The sequence below is a fragment of the Oncorhynchus mykiss genome, chromosome 6, assembly GCF_057628025.1.
Source record: "Oncorhynchus mykiss isolate SJ-2025 chromosome 6, ASM5762802v1, whole genome shotgun sequence".
In the NCBI taxonomy this organism is placed as follows: Eukaryota; Metazoa; Chordata; class Actinopteri; order Salmoniformes; family Salmonidae; genus Oncorhynchus; species Oncorhynchus mykiss.
In genome coordinates this window covers 42,604,795-42,623,537 of record NC_143027.1, presented here as the reverse complement: position 1 = coordinate 42,623,537, position 18,743 = coordinate 42,604,795, and the positions used below count along the sequence as shown (strand labels likewise).

Genomic DNA, 18,743 nt, shown 5'->3' with positions numbered 1-18,743 from the left:
GTGCAACCTTTTTCTCTGTTATCAATAGGGAATAGATCACTAATATATGCATAACTGGCTTGCGTCATTCAGACCAATATGCCATCGTCCACAGCTAGAAGGGGGCCACATTGAAAAAGGGTTCCGTGATTTAAAATTCATTACTTACTTACATTTACTAATTTCATATGACAGGACAGGAGACGAGCATTGAGGCTTTTGTTCTTACTGTGTGAATAGAAAAATAAAGCAGCTTTATCATGGCTCAACTATATAGCCGATTTTTAAACAACGATTTACAATTGGAGTTTGGCGGTAACTAGTGTAGACTGACTAGAGCTCCGACGTCAGATAAAATGTTCTGTGTACTTGCAGGCTATTCTTTGGGTGTTGAAATCAATAGTGTTTTTTTATTTGAATAAATAATTGTATGTGATGTCGGAGCACCAGTCTGCTCACACCAGCTGCTGCTCAAACTCCATCGTATATCGTGTTGTTTAGTCGGCTACTATATGGGGCTATTGAGCTCCGCAGTGGACTTTTTAATTTGATTTAACAAGGCAAGTCAGTTAAGAACAAAGTCTTATTTACAATGACGGCCTACCAAAAGGCCTCCTGCGGGGACGTGGGCCTGGGATTAAAAATATAGGACAAAACACACATCACGACAAGAGAGACAACACTACATAAAGAGAGCCCTAAGACAACAACATAGCATGGTAGCAACACATCTGTCAGTAAGTGTCCACGATTTGAGTCTTTGAAAGAAGAGATTGAGATAAAACTGTCCAGTTCGTGTTTGTTTGCAGCTTGTTCCAGTCGCTAGCTGCAGCGAACTGAAAAGAGGAGCGACCCAGGGCTGTGTGTGCTTTGGGGACCTTTAACAGAATGTGACTGGCCGTGTCATAATAGCCATAAAGCCTAGCGTTCAAACACTGAAATGGTTCGTTGTTTTTCCACCATTAATTTGATCCTTTGTAGATTTTAGAAACACTTCAAATAAGGACTGTGTTTTGTGTAAGCTTACCCTGGCATGACATTTTGATATCCATGTAAATCTCTCTCGCACACAAGGTGGCTTTTATCAATATATTTGGCTCTATTCACTCGGATTAAAAAAATCTAAAAAGCATCAAAGAAGACATCATGCAAGACTACAAATCTCTACAAGCTGCTGCACGTCATCACATGTGGTCTGCGGTTGTGAGGCCGGTTGGATACACTGCCAAATTCTCTGAAACGACGGAGGCGGCTTACGGTAGCAAAATGAATTTAGAATTCTCTGGCATCAGCTCTGGTGGACATTCCTGCAGTTAGCATGCCAATTGCACACTCCCTCAACTTGAGACATCTGTGGCATTGTGTTGTGTGACACAACTGCACATTTGAGAGGGGTCCTTTATTTCCCCCCCAGCATAAGGTGCACCTGTGTAATGATCATGCTGTTTAATCATCTTTTTGATATAGCACACCTGTCAGGTGCATGGATTATTTTGGTAAAGGAGAAATGCCCACTAACAGGGATATAAATACATTTGTGCACAACATTTGAGAGTAATAAGCTTTTTGTGCATATGGAACATATTTTATTTCAGCTCATGAAACATGGGACCAGCACTGTACATGTTGCGTTTCTATTTTTGCCCAGTATAATTGGAGTCATATCTGTGGTCTGCTGCATACAATAGTTGCATTGAACTGAATAGGAAGAATTGATGACAGGGGGCCCAGCAGTTACTATTATTCAGAGCTGCTTGGAAGCCACTGGTCAATTCATCGCTATTGTATTATTGTGCACTTCACTTTACTGACCTCTAGGCGAATCTCTAGAGCACCTTACAATGTGGTTGGTTGGCACAAGCTATGGAGGGATGATGTGTGTGTATATATGTCTCACATTTTGAAAAGATTTATTACATCAGAAAATAATAATACCTTACAGTACTTGAAACGGCCTTTAGAAATGGGTCTTTGGTTTATTTACGGTTCTTCACCTCTCCAACCCCCCCTCTTTTTTAAAATTTGTATTTATTCAATCCTTATTTTACCAGGTAAGTTGACTGAGAGCACATTCTCATTTACAGAAATGACCTGGGGAATAGTTACCTTCTATCCTCTCCCTTCCCTTCCCTTTCTTGGCTTCTCTCTCTGTTGCCCTGGTTTTGGTTTTCATTCATGATTGCTCTCTCGCTCTCCCTCCGTCTTTCTCTCTCTATTGCTCGAGCGCTCTCTCTCTCTCTCTCTCTCTCTCTCTCTCTCTCTCTCTCTCTCTCTCTCTCTCTCTCTCTCTCTCTCTATCGTTCTCGCCCTACCTCCTCTGTGCCCCCCACCCACACGCTCAGAGCACCTCTTCATGACAGAGACGCTGACCTATCCACCCACACACCGCGACACAATTCCCCCACTCTCACTAATATGTAATGTACAGAATCTCTTACACAAATACACGCATGAATGCACACACACACTCTCTCGCATACACACACTGCACCACTCTCCCTCACACACACGCACACACACACACACACACGTATGCACGAAAGCACCTCACGTTCACTCTGTCATAGACACCCACCCACACAGAGATTCTCTCACTTTGATCCAGCTAGCAACACACAGTATCACTGGTTTACTCAGTCTCATACATAGACACACAGGCATTACAGCACCACACATACACACACATTCTAACACTTACAGCACCGTACTGCTATGCAGTTTATCACCTCACTGCTCTCACCTCCCCTGTGAAACCGGCATTATTAATTACTGTTGATATAGTAACCCTTTATGATTAAGCACAAACCAATCCAATGTAAGAAACATGCAGCGTGTCATCTCTGCAAATACAAAGATGTTTAATGCTTTTGCAAGGCTGTAGTTTGTGTTTGCGCAAGCCTTTTGTACTTGATGAATGATTTGATTTGGATCCTTACACGTATCATCGACTCACTTGTTGGTGTAGGTGTGTGTGTTTATCCACACTGGCCACATGAGGGCAGCATGGACCAGTTCTTTCTAACTGGAATTCCGCTGTGTCCCCTATGAGGACCAGTACGGGGTATATGGATGGAGTCAAGGAGAGCCATGTATTTACACTGAACAAAAATATAAACACAACATGTTAAGTGTTGTGAGCTGAAATAAAAGATGCTAGACATTATCCATATGAACAAAAAGCTTATTTCTCTCAAATTTTGAACACAAGTTTGTTTACATCCCTCTTCGTGAGCATTTCTGCTTTACCAAGATAATCCATCCACCTGGCAGATGTGGCATATCCAAGAAGCTGATTAAACAGCATGGGGACAATAAAAGGCCACTCTAAAAAATGCAGTTTTGTCAACCACACCACAGATGTTTTGAGGTAGTGTGCAATTGGCATTCTGACTGCAGGGATGTCCACCAGAGCTGTTGCCAGAGATGTAATGTTAATTTCTCTACCATAAGCCGCCTCCAATGTCGTTTTAGAGAATTTGGTAGTACTTCCAACCGGCATCACAACCGCAGACCAAGTGTAATCACGCCAGCCAAGGACCTCCACATCGGGCTTCTTCACCTGAGGGATCGTCTGAGGTGGTGCTGAGGAGTATTTCTGTTTGTAATAAAGTCCTTTTGTGGGGAAGAATTTGTTCTGATTGACTGGGCCTGGCTCCCCAGCAGGGGCAGTGGTCTAAAACGCTGCATCTCATTGCAAGAGGCGCCACTGCAGTACCTGGTTCGAATCCAGCTGCATCACATCCGGCCGTGATTGGTAGTCTCATAGGGCGGCGCACAATTGGCCCAGCGTTGGCCTGGGTAGGCCGTCATTGTAAATGAGAATAAGTCATATCTTTAAAGTTGTTGTATTTATGTTCAGTAATAGATGCAATATGATGCATTTACATGATGACACTGTAATTCCATATGGTGACCATGTTAGCTCCCCATTTTAAAGTGTTTGCCTCTGCAGTCAAGTACCAAAGACTCTGGATTTCCCTTAGTCAGCAGGGCTGTGGTTTTCCTGTTGATCTGCCACCCCGAACTACTGCACTACTGTTAATACAATTATAGGACGAATACCTGCCTGATCTCTCCAGTAGTGTGACTATATGGCTCTGTGTTTCGTAGCCTTTCGTTCTGTATGGAAATCAATAGCTTGTGCAGTTGATTAAGTGTAGCTTGTGTTGTCAGCATCTGATGACTGATTCCCCATAGTCACTATGGTGGAGTAGAAGGTCATCATTGGCGATTTGTAGCTCTCTGACTCATACCTGCAATCACCTGGATGGTGGAGGAGAAATTGCTCGCTCTCGCTCTCTCTCTGCATCTACCTCTGTCTTCTCCTCTCCTCACATTGTTGTGTAAGTAATCATTGAAACCCAATGACCAAGATCATGTTCTCCTTTCAGCGGGAAAAGTGACCACGTTCCCTGAAGTGGATGAGGAGATAGACTTCCTGTCCACCATCATCAGCCAACGGAAGGAGTCGGGGGTCAAACATCCAGGTGAGAGAAGAAAACCTTTGGCTTTACAGTGTCATATTTTGACCAAAGCCCTATGGCCTGCAGGCGCCCGGCCCGCGACAAGGAATCGCTGGAGCGCGATGAGCCAAGTAAAGCACCCCCTGGCCAAACCCTCCCCTAACCCGGACGACTTTAGGCCAATTGTGTGCCGCCCAAGGGGGTAGCCGGTAGCGATGCAGTGCCTTAGACCGCTGCGCCATTCGGGAGGCCCGAATTTGACAAAGCTTTTAATTGCGTAGATATGGCATAATGTGACCAGGAAGATCATATGATTTGCTATATTAGTAGTATAGTTTTCCTTGCTATCAATTACCATTAATTCTCTCATTTTTGTATCTCCTAGCTCCTCTCTCTCAGGATTTTTCCAAAGCCGAGGAGGAAGATGACCCATCCATGATCCTCACCCAACGGCCTACCACAGACCAGCCTACGACACACAGTACCACTACAGCCGCGTATAACACGACTACAGCCGCCCCCACCACCACCCACATCCCAGCAGTTCGTAGTGGGCCCCTGATCATCCCTTACCCCTCCAACGATCATGTGTTTATTGGCATGTAACCTTCCTTATTACTTTTTAATGTTTCGATTTTAACAGCAAAAATGCTTTCCTCTATATACATGAGTCCAGAACGTTCCAGTATTATCTACACATTTCTCATGGAAATATTGAACAGGGGAACCATTGTTCTCCAATCTGAAGTTTTTCCACATCCTGATTATCTTATGAATGCTTTTATTGACTTTAACTGCTCTTGGCTCTTAACTGAGGTTTATAGTGACCCAAATGGCACGATATTCCCAGGGATCCAATTTGGGATGCCCGTACAACCTTGTGAATGGATTATTTTTCAGCTCCCACTGACTTCTCCTAGTCTGTGAACTAACCTAGACAGTGCCTTTAGTCTCTTGTCTTCTCCTCTGATCTATACCCTCTTCAGGATATGTCTTCCCTTTTCTCTACCAGCTGTTTTCATCCTCTTTTCCTAACACCCTTTCTTTTCCTCTTTACAGTCATGACTAGTGTGTTTGTGGTCATGGGATCTGTGGCCTTGCTCTTGGCTGGTGTCTGTTGGATCAGGTAAACATTCTCCCTACATCTGCATCTTGTTCCAGTCGGCTTTGGTTTCTTACATGTTGCGCGGTACTTTACTGTACACTGACTTAACTGTTTTACGAACGGACAGTTTAGTGTGTTTTTAGTAGTCACATTGTCGCTTCGTTTTAGTGTCCGTTTAAGTTGCTGATTGTAAATTGTATGCACTTCAGTTGTACGGACTAGTATAAATTTACTCCATGTAACCATTTTAGTCGCGACTGACTCCGCATTAATAAACAACCGAGGTTTAACTTGCTACCTGACTATTTGTAAAATGATTACAAAGCAAATTCAGGGAGATTAGATTCATATTGGTCTAAACTTTAAACCAGAGCTCAAAATTGTGACCGAAATCCTCGAATTTGCGACCCTTTGACTTGGCAGTGCGACACCAATTTTTTTGAATTGCTTTAGCTGGTTACGTTAGTTTTTGGTTCATTTAAAAAATGTTTTTAAAAAAAATCAAGATTTATTCCAACATCAATCGGTATGCAACAATGGGCATGCAAACCAGGTATTCAAAATGTTTGATCCAAAGTCTTAGTTGACTTTGATGCGCAATTCACCCATCATGCGCTGTTTGAATGAACATTGTCTAAAGGCGTTCCCCAAACAGCTTCCCAATTAAATGTTGACTGCAAAGTAGGCCTACCTGGCAGAATGATATCATAATGATTTGTATCAATTGCCCGGCATTTGTTTAACAAACTCAGCCATCACATCATGCAGTCTACACTGTACAGTACAAAAACGCAGCTATCCAAACACAACTACCTCTTCTGGTGTGGGTTAAGCATTGTTAGAATATGCCGTTTTTGTAGTATAATAAATATAGATATATTTCAAGAGTGAAAACCTGAAAAAACTTTGAGAAACTGGGAAAGATTAAATAGGGCCCTGTTCAAAATCGCTAACAAGTAACACCCTTTTCGAGATTGCGTAAAGGTTATATTTTTCCCTCCAAACAATAAATGCAAATATGATATTGTCAAGTTAAAATGTCATTCTGTTTGAGGGTATGTAATTATAAGCTACTTGCTCAGCCCACAAATTAAAGATTACATTTAAATGATGCGCAAATCATCTGCTTTTAATTACATACCCTCAAACAAAATTACATTTTAACTTGACAATATCATACATACAGTGGGGCAAAAAAGTATTTAGTCAGCCACCAATTGTGCAAGTTCTCCCACTTAAAAAGATGAGAGGCCTGTAATTTTCATCATAGGTACACTTCAACTATGACAGAAAAAATGAGAAAAAAAATCCAGAAAATCACATTGTAGGATTTTTAATGAATTCATTTGCAAATTATGGTGGATGAACAATGTGTTGGGTATGGCACAGAGCTAACTCTGATGTCCCTGTATCATCTCAGGTTGCAGAGAGGTGTGCGCCTGGCTCAGAAGGCAGACTACCCTGCTTATGGGGGTACGGGGCCCCATTCCTATGACAACAATGTGGTGAGTACAGAACACAATCGCATTAAAGTCATGGTTACAATATAAATCATAAATGTTTTTTATTTTTTTATTTTATCCTACGTTATCTTTCCATTTAGTTTGTATTTTTATTCATCGCTTTTTGCCTTTTTATTTTTTTATCACCTTCATTTTATTGTTTTACTGTAAAGTGTGTTTCAATTTCCAATGCAATACTAATCACATTGAAACAATCTCACGTTCTGTACAATAATGTTCTATTGAAACACTCCCACATGGCACCTGCTTTTTATATAGTCTGTTTAAAATTAGTGTACTGTGTAGGGAGTAGGGTGCCACCATGCCCTCTAATGTAATCGTATGCCTTGCCTGCAGCCTGGGGATAAGAGGCTGGCTCAGAGTGCCCAGATGTACCACTACCAACACCAGAAACAGCAGATGCTCTCCCTGCAGAAGTGAGTCATGCCCCTGGCCTTCTAGCTCCACTCCGTCTGTCTCGTCTGCTACGTAACCAGACTTACCTGTCTGTCCCTGGCTGTCTGAAAATGTTACCAGCTGTCAATTCCTTGTTTCCTCTTTTGTAAAGCTACTTGTTGGTGCTCCAAAGTGTTTTACCAGGAATTAAGGGGGAAAAGGACAGAGGAAGAAGGCTATTAACGTTTCCAGACACAGCCCACGTCTCGCCTCTCTTCCTCTTCCCTCCCTTCTGACCTTCCTGTCAGTCTGTATCAGGGTGAATTGTAGGTTGTGGTGTGATGTTTGGATACCTCCATGACTCCAGTTTTCTGTTCTTTGTTTTTCCTTATCCTTCAGACAACGGGATGAGCCAAAGGTGCCTGACTCTGTGGCCACGTCAGATGAGGAGAATGAGGACGGGGATTTCACGGTGTACGAGTGTCCTGGATTGGCCCCAGTAAGAGACAGACACACATAGTGTACTATACAGACATGCAGGCATGGTAGAGGCAACGATACACGACTGATATCCAATATATATTTACCTCCTAGTTTGAATACATTTTAGTTAAATACTGTACATTTACAATTGTATAAATAGTAGGCTACAGACTTCTCTTCTTTTCTCTCTCGCATTTGCTTTATTGGCTTGACGTATTGATACATATTGCCAAAGCACACTGTTGAATTAGAAAATAGAGCAATTAACAGGTTATGTAAATCAGAACAGAATGATAAAGTAACAATTTTAATCAGGGGAGGGGGGGTGGGGGAAATAAATGGACTCGATACTACTAATCAGTTTTATAAACTACACATTCTTCCTCATCTCATGGCAGGTTGTCATTAACTCTCTCTCTCTCTTTAGACAGGGGAAATGGAGGTGAAGAATCCTTTGTTTGATGATTCCACCCTTCAGCGGAGCCACAAGTAACCCTGACAACCCTGGACATTCTGATATGCACCTATAAAAGATGTCATCCTACATGTACAGGAAGATCAAATCACACTTAATTACTCGAACACCTACAAATAATCGGGTTTCTCTATACCTAGCCTGTCTCACATGATAACTCCTAACACGGTAGGGCGGCAGGTTTGTAAGGAGAGAAGGAATGAGCGGAGGTTGTGAGAAAGACGGACTTGAAAAGGAGGAGGAAGAGAAGCGGTGGACTGTATGGACACTGTATCTGAATGGCAGATTGAAGTGGCATGCAGGTGAATCTCCTTTTGGATCGGACTGATATCTGGGACCTGTGACGTCTCTCGCACTTAGAAAACCTACACGACGTTGTACCTTTCCGTCTGGCCTAAAATATCCATTCCTTCGTATTTTGTTATGTTTATCTTATCTCTGGTGTAATTGATCCTGTAAAATTCTCTTTTTTTCTGTCAAACATGTGCACACATCAACCAACAAACTGACTAAGAGATTATGTGTATGATGATGGATAACATTCTCCAAGTACTGCTCTCCCCTTCAGTCCTTTGTGCTGTGTCACCCCTGTACAGAGGAACTTCTGGGTCGTGTTCACTAGAAATCAAACTTGATTTTGAAAAAAAATTGACAAATTGACAGAGGGACTATACCTGAACTTTTCCAACAAGAAATGCTGTTTTCTTTTTCCATTGCAAAATGTATCGCTACAGTGTGCGCTAATGAATACAACCCTGCTTCATACGACAGATACCCACAGACCGGTTCAAGGAGAACAGAGAACTACAGTGGGAAAAGAAAGATGTGTTATGGGCCTATAGGTAGCTGTAGACTTGAAAACTGGTCTTAGAAATAATTATGGAACTGCAGACGTTAGTTCAAGCCTTTTGAAACGAAGAATGGTTTGGCATAGTACAATTATAAGGCTGTCAATGCTAATCATTGGCCAGACTAAATGGCTGCATTACAAAAGTCACCTCATTCCCTACATACACATATAAATAGGGAATAAAGTTCCATTAATTATGCATCTTAAATATCTGAAACTCATCATTGACTTTCTAATAATTTAACTTTAAAAAATAAACAATTTGTATTTTATTTTACTGTTTCATGTACACATGCAGTGCATATGGTAAACCTGACCTGTTAAAGCTCTCTTATATAGCCATTATATTAATTATCATTATATATGGTCCCTCTATGCATGACTTGATGACACTGGGTTCTGCTGAAAAGGGATACAAGTCTATATGCATTTATGATTGTTATTCAAGTTTCCTGTGTAAACTTGCTTATGCTATCTAGATAACGTGAATGATTTCAAAGGAATTTGGAACCTCTTTTACAGAACTCTGAAACAGAGCAACCCCATCGTGTACACATATTTGTCCCCATGATTTGTGATGATGTTCATGTAAATAGCCACTGACGTGTACTGTACAGAGATGGCCAACTGTCACTAATGATGTATTTGTACACATTATTAGTCTATATTTCTGATTGCTGTGTCAAATGAACCACCGTTTGCTTTAGCCTAATGTGAGACCCAAATTGCACCCCAATCTTTTGTATCGTGCGTTTACTTTTTATGAAAGCCCGATAGGGCCTGGTCAAAAGGGTCGCACTATAGGGAAAAGGGTGCTCTTTGGAGCACACGAGTCTTTTCAGAAGTTGCCTATTGCCGTTGTCTCTCAGGAATGCTGATGTCATTAGCTCTTCTATGTACTTAACCATTTCTCTTACTCTCTGCCTCAACTCTCTCATACTGAATGAAAAGGTAGTCTGACACGTACTGTAACATGAATGATCTGTGGATGTAGTTTTATTTTATTTGCCCAGTTAGGCTTCAAGAACAATGTATGTGAGATAGAAAGAGGATTCTCTTAGAATGGACCCATCCGTTGATGTAGGCCTAGATGACTCGTGAAGTTGCTGAACATCAAACCTTGACTGTTTTACCACATACCTACAGGAACTGCCAAAATAAAGAGAACCCCGATGCAAAGTGTCTTAATTGGAAGTGTTGCCACCACGAGCCTCCAGAACGGCTTCAATGCACTTTGGCATAGGTTCTACAAGTGTCTGGAACTCTTTTGGAGGGCTGTGACACCATTCTTCCACAATAAATTCCAGAATAGGAATTTTGTTGATGGTGGTAGAAAACGCTGTCTCAAGCACTGCACCAGAATCTCCCAATTTGGTTGAGATCTGGTGACAGCGAGAGACACACACACACACACACCAGCTTTAAACCCCCTATGCTCTTTCAATGTCACAGATTTCTGATTCTAGACATTGTAGCCAAAATAATGGCCAACTTGACATATTTATACATGACCCAAAGCATGATGGGATGTTAACTGCTTAAAGCCCAGTGCAGTCAAATGTTTTATATACACACTGAATGCACAAAACATTAGGAACACATTCCTAATATTGAATTGCACCCCCTTTTACCCTAGGAACTGCCTCAATTCGTCGGAGCATGGTCTCTACAAGGTGTTGAAAGCGTTCCACAGGGATGCTGGCCCATGTTGACTCCAATGCTTCCCACAGTTGTGTCAAGTTTGCTGGATGTCCGTTGGGTGGTGGACCATTTTTGATACACACAGGAAACTGTTGAGAGTGGAAAAAACCCAGCAGTGTTGCAGTTCTTGACACTCAAACCGGTGTGCCTGGAACCTGCTACCAGTTCAAAGGCACTTAAATCTTGTCTTGACCATTCAGCCTCTGAATGGCACACATACTCAATTGTCTCAAGGCTTAAAAATCCTTCTTTAACCTGTCTCCTCCCCCTTCATCTACACTGTTTGAAGTGGATTTAACAGGTGACATCAATAAGAGTTCATACCTTTCACCTGGATTCACCTGGTCAGTCTGTCATCGATTTCCACACTGAGGTTAGAATAACACTAAAATTGTGAAAATGATAATTCCCTTTTAGTGTAAGAGCTGTTTGAAAAGACTGCCTGAAATGTTCAGCCTACTGTAGTTTTGGCTTGCCTGGTGTCATACCCAGGTGTCGTTAATAGACCAATAAGAAGAGAGTTCCAAACCTCTCTGCCAATAACAGCTAGTTTTCAGTTTTTCCCTCCTCACTCAGACCAATCCCAGACAGTCCTAGCAAAATTCTTGTTTGAGAAGTTGTTCTTTGCTAAGAAGCTATTTTTGTTTATTTTTGATCATTTTAATTGAACACAATCACAGTAAGGCACTTAATTGTTACCCAGAAATGATTTAATATTGAGAAAAGTCAAAAATCTGTTTTGGACCTTTAAGGAACCGCACCTGCCTTCAATATACAGTACTTGTATCCCTCATTTACTCAAGGGTTTCCTTATATTTTGGCAGTTACCTGTACATCAATACTGTCCCCTAGGCCCTATGGTTGCAAAATGCTGATAACCTAACCAAAATTCCTAGGTTTTCCATAAATCTTTGTTGAAGGGTTGAAATTTGCTCTTTGCTTGCTTTCACGAATGTGGATGGTTAAGAATCTCCAGGAGTGACTAGTGACTACCCTTTTTTTTTAAACAGTAAACCCCCCTCCCGGACTAGAGGGTAATTAACACACCAACCCTGAGAGACGAACAACCTATTTTACTACTACTGGGATTGTTGAACATGATGCATGAAGACATATCAGAAAAATGTAATAATATAAATATTTTATCTTAACTGCGACATGGTCTGCTGTGCTGTGTTTTCTTATGAGATAATGGACAATCTTGTTGGAAGATGATCTAAAGCTTCAAGTGAAGATTGTTTTTAAAAGAAAATCAAGCAAAAATACTAGATGTGATGCAAACATCAATCTGGGATCTCATGAGAGAATCAAAATATACAGTACCAGTCAAAAATTGGACACACCTACTCATTCCAGTCTTTTTCTTTATTTGTACTATTTTATAAAATTGTAGAATAATAGTGAAGACATCAAAACTATGAAATAAAGCATATGGAATCATGTAGTAAGCTAAAAAAGTTTTAAATTAGCCCTATTTGGTAAAAGTCAAATTCTTCAAGTGCAGTTGCAAAAACCATCAAGCGTTATGATGAAACTGGCTCTCATGAAGACCGCCACAGGAAAGGAAGATCAGGAAAGGAAGAGTTACCTCTGCTGCACAGGATAAGCTGATTAGAGTTAACTGCACCTCAGATTGCAACCCAAATAAATGCTTCACCGAATTCAAGTAACGGACACATCTCAACATCAACTGTTCAGAGGAGACTGCGTGAATCAGGCTTTCATGATCGAATTGCTGCAAAGAAACCATTATTAAAGGACACCAATAAGAAAAAGAGACTTGCTTGGGCCAAGAAACACGAGCAATGGACATTAGACCGGTGAAATCTGTCCTTTGGTCTGATGAGTCCAAATGTCTTTGTGAGACACAGAGTAGGTAAATGGATGATCTCTGCATGTGTGGTTCCCACTGTGAAGCATGGAGGAGGTGTGATGGTGGGGGGGTGCTTTGCTGGTGACACTGTGATTTTTTGTGCTTAGTGGGACTATCGTTTGTTTTTCAACAGGAATATGACCCAACACCTCCAGGCTGTGTGAGGGCTATTTTACCAAAAGGGAAAGTGCATCAGATGACCTGGCCTCCACAATCACCCGATCTCAACCCAATTGAGATGACTTGGGATGAGTTGGACCGCAGAGTGAAGGAAAAGCAGACCAAAAGTGCTCAGCATAAGTGGGAACTCCTTCAAGACTGTTGGAGAAGCATTCCAGGTGAAGATGGAATCTCAAATATAGAATATAGAATATACAGTAATTGGATTTGTTTAACACTTTTTTGGTTACTGCATGATTCCATGTGTGTTATTTCATACTTTTGATGTCTTCACTATTATTCTACAATGTAGAAAATAGTAAAAATAAAGAAACACCCTGGATTGAGTAGGTGTGTCCAAATGTTTGACTGGTACTGTATGTTATTAGCCTATAAAACAATTCATGATTTATTCTAAACTCAAGAAATCCAGTGGTGGAAAAAGTACCCAATTGTCATCCTTGAGTAAAAGTAAAGATACCTTTTTTGAAATTGAAATTGAAAATGACTCAAGCTAAAGAGAAAGTCACCCAGTAAAATACTACTTGAGTAAAAGTCTAAAAGTATTTGGTTTTGAATGTACTTAAGTATCAAAAGTAAATGTAATTGCTAAAATATACTTAAGTATCAAAATATACTTCAGTATTATACATAAGCAAAGCAGACAGCACAATTTTCTTGTTTTTAAAATTTACGGATAGCCAGGGGCACACTCCAACACTCTAAACACATATGGGACACAATTTGAGGGATTTTAAATGATATTATTAGTAACCAATCAGATCAGTAACCAACCAGATCAATAGGACTGTAGATGTTTTCAAAGTGAGGAGAAAAAGACAGGAAATGTTGATATTTTGAGAGGAAAGCATTTGTGTTTAGTGAGTCGCCAGATCAGAGGCAGTAGGGATAGCCAGGGATGTTCTCTTGATAAGTGCGTGAACTGGATCACTTTCTTGTCCTTCTAAGCATTCAAGTAGGTATCAGTATTTTGTCTCCCCCATACCCCAACTTCTTATCTTGCCAAATTTTTAAGCAGTTTTGTTTACACACCACCTTGACAGTATATATTTTTTCTTTTTGGGTGTCTTTTTGGGTGTCGGGTAAAGTGTATGGAGTAAAAAGTACATTTCTTTAGGAATGTAGTGAAGTAAAAGTAAACCATTTTGAAAATATAAATAGTAAAGTACTTTACACCACTGAAGAAATGTAAAAAGCATATCTTTCTTGTTTCCATATGTCATTCAGTTTTTAGGCAATCATGACATCTGGTGGCCAGAGCTATATGTGCATAGTGGTCAATTATTGTTCCCTGAATCCATAGATATAGAGATTATAAAGCAACATCTCCGGAAACTAAGTGTGTATCCCAAATGGCACACTATTCCCTATACATTACACTATGTAGGGAATAGGGTACCATTTGAGATGCAACGTTGGTGTGTGTAACTTTCATTGGAACTAGAAATCCAATAATATGCATCACTATTGGTCATACAGTTACATCAGGTTACAGAGGAGGTCGTTTGAATTGAGTGACATGCAGCACTTTTAATGCACAGTAATCTCTCTGAGAGGGATTGCGTGAGTATTGGCACAGGGATTTTGTTTATGGTTTACTATTCTTTTTCAGGGGAAAAGAAACAGGGGTTGACCCAGAAGGACTTGGGAGGAGAGAGAACGGCCTCAATTGGTGTGATCTGGAAAAACCTTGAACCAAGTGTGATGGAGGACATTCATCAACTGCCTTATTCTCCCCATAAGAGCCAAGGGCTTAAGTCGAGTAAGTCATGCTAAGGTTGGCAACTTACTTGCATTAGTCATTATGCCTAAAGAAAGGGTATGAACTATACTGTATACTTAAAACTTCAATTAAAAAAAACGTCAATAAAAAAGGACGAAAAAGAAAATGATGGAAATAAGGAAATGACACAACCGTGTCGGCTAGCTAGACCATGGTGCAATTGTAATGGCACAAGACAATGTTGTCTTTCCCGACAATAATATTGAGGGTAAGCTTTCATAGATTCAATATTACTGCCGGGAAAGACATTGTCTTGTGCCATTACAATTGCATCATGGGAAGTTTTAAAGCATACATTTTTACAAAAGTGAAACCGCTCCGAAACCCGAAAATCCCTTGTTTGTCCCCTGAGCCTTCCCTATCCCTCCCACTTGCCCACCCACATTTGTCAACCTGATTAAATACAGAAAAAAATACATACTACTACTAATAATAAATCAAAGCATCTAACATATGAACTAAAAATGTATTGTGTCAGAAAGATGGGTGTTAGAGGAATGACTTCCCTCTTTTACAGAAGTTGTGATTTTCCTGTGGTGTTTCTGAATTAAGGAACAAAAGTCAATGTTGTAATGTCATCAAGCTGATGTGAAAGTGGCTCACCACCAGAACTGAACCAAATCAAATCAAATGTATTTATGTAGCCCTTCTTACATCAGCTGATATCTCAAAGTGCTGTACAGAAACCCAGCCTAAAACCCCAAACAGCAAGCAATGCAGGTGCAGAAGCACTGAATGCATTTCAAGTTTCACTGCAGACTGCTGTTTTGTATGGGGGAAAAAACAGGCTACTGTACAAGTTCTTGAACATGTTGTAGTACAAAACAACCTACAGTAGCAAAAGCATCTATGATGTTATCTACTGGCCCATGCCTCCAGATCGTAGTACACCTTGTTACCTGGTAGTCTTTGATAGTTGACACAGATATTACAGAGCCTCTCTCTCCAGTCTGTGTACATCTTGATTCTATGTGTCTGACGCCACTTGAAGTAACCCTCGTAGCGTCCTCTGTCTGTGGCCAACTGCTGTAGGAAGACAGCCAGCCCCTCTGTGCTATTGAAGTCACTGACATGGATGAACGAGCCTGGTGGCACAAGGGCCTCATAGTTAGCCCGAGTGGGCCCCAGAACCACAGGTACTGCCCCTGCTTGGTAGGCATTCCTCCACAACTTCTCAGTTATGTAGTCCAATGCCACTGAGTTTTCAAAAGCCAGGTAGAAGTTACAGTGGCCAATGGTGGGTATCAGACTTTGGTCGGTCAGTGGCCTCTTTGACCAGTGTCCATACACCTCTATGGGAATGTACTTCCTCAGGCTCTGGTAGACTTGACTCCTGGCATGGTCCGGCCTGTAGTTGCTGACCACCCAGCTGGCCAGACAAGCCCCCTTCTTGGGGATCACATAGCTGCTGCCGTTACTGATACCGTTATGTGGAACCGGAACTATCTTCCCATAGGGCATGGATATGTCAGCGTCGCCTCGGTAGCTCATGGTCCAGTTGAACAGTCCGTTGTACTGGGTCAGGTTGCCATTGTGCACCGGGGGCTCAAGGGACAACCAGAGCCAGCGCTGGGAGACTGACCGGGGGAGGTGGAGAGGCAGGACAGAGCGGCCCGTCTTCAGCTCATGGTGGTGGAAGACCACCACGTCTGCCTGGGGGAACAGGGAGGTGTTGTCACTGAGGAGGCAGTCTGGGATAGCGTACTCGTCGCTGCACACATCTCCCTCCAGGCTGTAGGGACGGCCGAAGGGCCAGTGCCACAGCAGGATGGTGAGGTTCCTGGGTTCGTGTTGATGAGCGATCCCTGTCTGAGCCAGCAGTAGGAGCCTCTGGTGGAGCACATAAGAGGAGATGCTGAGGATCATAATGGCTGAGAGGAACAGGGGCTTGGAGGCAGTCATCTCTGACCCAGGGGATGACAGGCAGGCAACAGACTGACTGGTGGAATTGCGGCGTACTTTCGTTTTGTCCAGAATCACACAATCTCCCCGGGATTGTTACTCAAATAGTGTAATATTTCCTCCCTGGTAAGACAATAAGATAAATTAGTATGCAATAGATTCAAGGGCCCAATCAAAACGCTTAGGAAAAGCATACCTTTTCTAAGTCTGATTTTGGTCTTTAAAGAATAGGGTTGGAAGAAGCTCTTGGAGTTCCTTATGAATACAGACATGAACCATATGGCAGAAGAAAATAGTCACTTTTAAATAGTCAACTTCAGGAAACTGCATCAACTCCACTTTCACCTCTGCAATACCACTTCCTCTCATTTCTTTCTATTTTTAAGATAAAAATCACACTTACCATCAGTATTTCACAATCACTGTAGCAGTTAAATACATTAAGTACAGCAAATTATTAGCCTTACCGAAGATGGAATATACAATATCTGAGGATTGGTTAATTGATTCAAGTAATCAGAAAATATTCATATATCACTACAAATGGGAATTATCTCTCTTTTTTTTCACATAGCCCATGTACATTAAACACACATTTTCTGCCTCTTCCATATAGTTTCAAAGGAGATGAAATGACAGTCAGAGGAACAGAAATGGTTTCAGATGGTACTTGTTGAAGTGCTCTTGATTTGTGCTGATTCATGCGGCGTGAAATATAATGTGGAAGCCTGAATGGCCTCCTGCTGTGTGTGGCTATGTAATGAGATACAATGTATCATGCTGTGCATAACAAGAACCTTATTCTCCTGCCTTCCCAGACCCCTACACTCTTAGAAAAAATCATTCCAAAAGGGTTATTCAGCTGTCCCCGTAGGAGAACACATTTTGGTTCCAGGGAAAACCCTTTTGGGTTCCACATAGAACCCCTTTGGGTTTTATGTACATCCCTCTGTGGAGAGGGTTCTACATGGAACCCAAAAGGGTTCTACCTGGAACCAAAAAGGGTTATTCAAAGCGTTCTCCTATGGGGACAGCCAAAGAACCATTTAAGGTTTGAGATAGCACCTTTTTTTCTAAGAGTGTAGCATTCAGAACCATTGCATTCAGCGTGCATAACGACACATCACAGAGATGTCCCAAAAAGGCCGCAACAACAAACATTTGATCTAATGCATAGATACTCTTTTATTTAGTGTTCTCCCTGGTAGTAAGCCATGTCATCAGCGGTTCTTTTTAAAAATGTACCCAGATGAGCATCCCATTCCATAGAACCCTTTTAATAGCGCTGGCATTGTTAGAATACGTGTTAGATATTACTGCACTGTCGGAACTAGAAGCACAGGCATTTCGCTACACTCGCATTAACCTCTGCTAACCATGTGTATGTGACCAATAAAACTGGATTTGATTTGATTTGGCAAATAGAGATGTGTCCCGACACCGAGGCTCAATTGTACTCACCTGGGTGAGGTCCGAAGGGCGTCTGTCAGCGTTTGCTGTCCTGTGGAGGTAAGACTCACTGAAGATGACTTTTCTCCTGTGAGATTATATAGTAACGTAGGCAGCGGCACATACCAGTGTGTAGGAAATCCTGTTTTTACCCCTTTTTTTTGCTCCCTTTTCACCGCATCATCTTTCTGTTCTCTCTCAACATGCACTTACCACAGACCACACCCTTGGTTGTGACTTTCTGACAGTCATTTGGATAGTACAGCTGAGCGTTGGTAGGGCACTCTTGTATTTACTCTAAGAATACATACATTTTACTCTCATTATTTACATTTTATATGGACTCATTCAATTGTTGGGAGCATATTTAGTGTGTGTGACTTTCTTCATTATTATTGACATTTTAGCCATAGATAGGCTAATTTATGAGACCAAAAATCTATCACAATATTGAAATTGCCCAAAATAAGCGTATTTCAATCATTGGACGAGTTTTTGGTCAACCCGGACTTTCTACTAGATCCTAATCAGTAGATCCTAATCGGTTTTCTGCTCGGAATTCATTTCATATGTTCGAACTTCCCTTTTCTTTTCTTTTTTAC

At 41.4% G+C, this 18,743-nt stretch overlaps 2 protein-coding genes across 2 annotated transcripts in view; one reads left to right on the top strand and one right to left on the bottom strand.

The window, feature by feature from the left end:
- npdc1b (neural proliferation, differentiation and control, 1b) overlaps positions 1-12,111 on the top strand; it is a 51,131-nt gene extending 39,020 nt beyond the window's left edge. Inside the window, exons 3-9 of the mRNA XM_021606543.3 lie at positions 4,371-4,466; positions 4,828-5,040; positions 5,502-5,568; positions 6,968-7,052; positions 7,407-7,486; positions 7,845-7,944; positions 8,356-12,111. Of these exons, the coding sequence (XP_021462218.2) occupies positions 4,371-4,466; positions 4,828-5,040; positions 5,502-5,568; positions 6,968-7,052; positions 7,407-7,486; positions 7,845-7,944; positions 8,356-8,421 (707 nt within the window). The 3' untranslated portion in view covers positions 8,422-12,111. The remainder of the gene's footprint in view (positions 1-4,370; positions 4,467-4,827; positions 5,041-5,501; positions 5,569-6,967; positions 7,053-7,406; positions 7,487-7,844; positions 7,945-8,355) is intronic.
- A 2,406-nt stretch (positions 12,112-14,517) lies between these two features.
- LOC110525988 (alpha-(1,3)-fucosyltransferase 7) lies at positions 14,518-18,376 on the bottom strand. Its single transcript, XM_021606542.3, has 2 exons — positions 18,154-18,376; positions 14,518-16,815 (listed from the first exon to the last, which is right to left on the bottom strand). The coding sequence occupies exon 2, from the start codon at positions 16,690-16,692 to the stop codon at positions 15,646-15,648; it is 1,047 nt and encodes a 348-aa protein (XP_021462217.1). The 5' UTR covers positions 16,693-16,815; positions 18,154-18,376; the 3' UTR covers positions 14,518-15,645.
- Between the last annotated feature and the right edge of the window lie 367 nt (positions 18,377-18,743).

Coding starts and splice junctions, on each gene's coding strand:
- LOC110525988 (XM_021606542.3), bottom strand. CDS start 16,692: ATGACTGCCTCCAAGCCCCTGTTCCTCTCAGCCATTATGATCCTCAGC.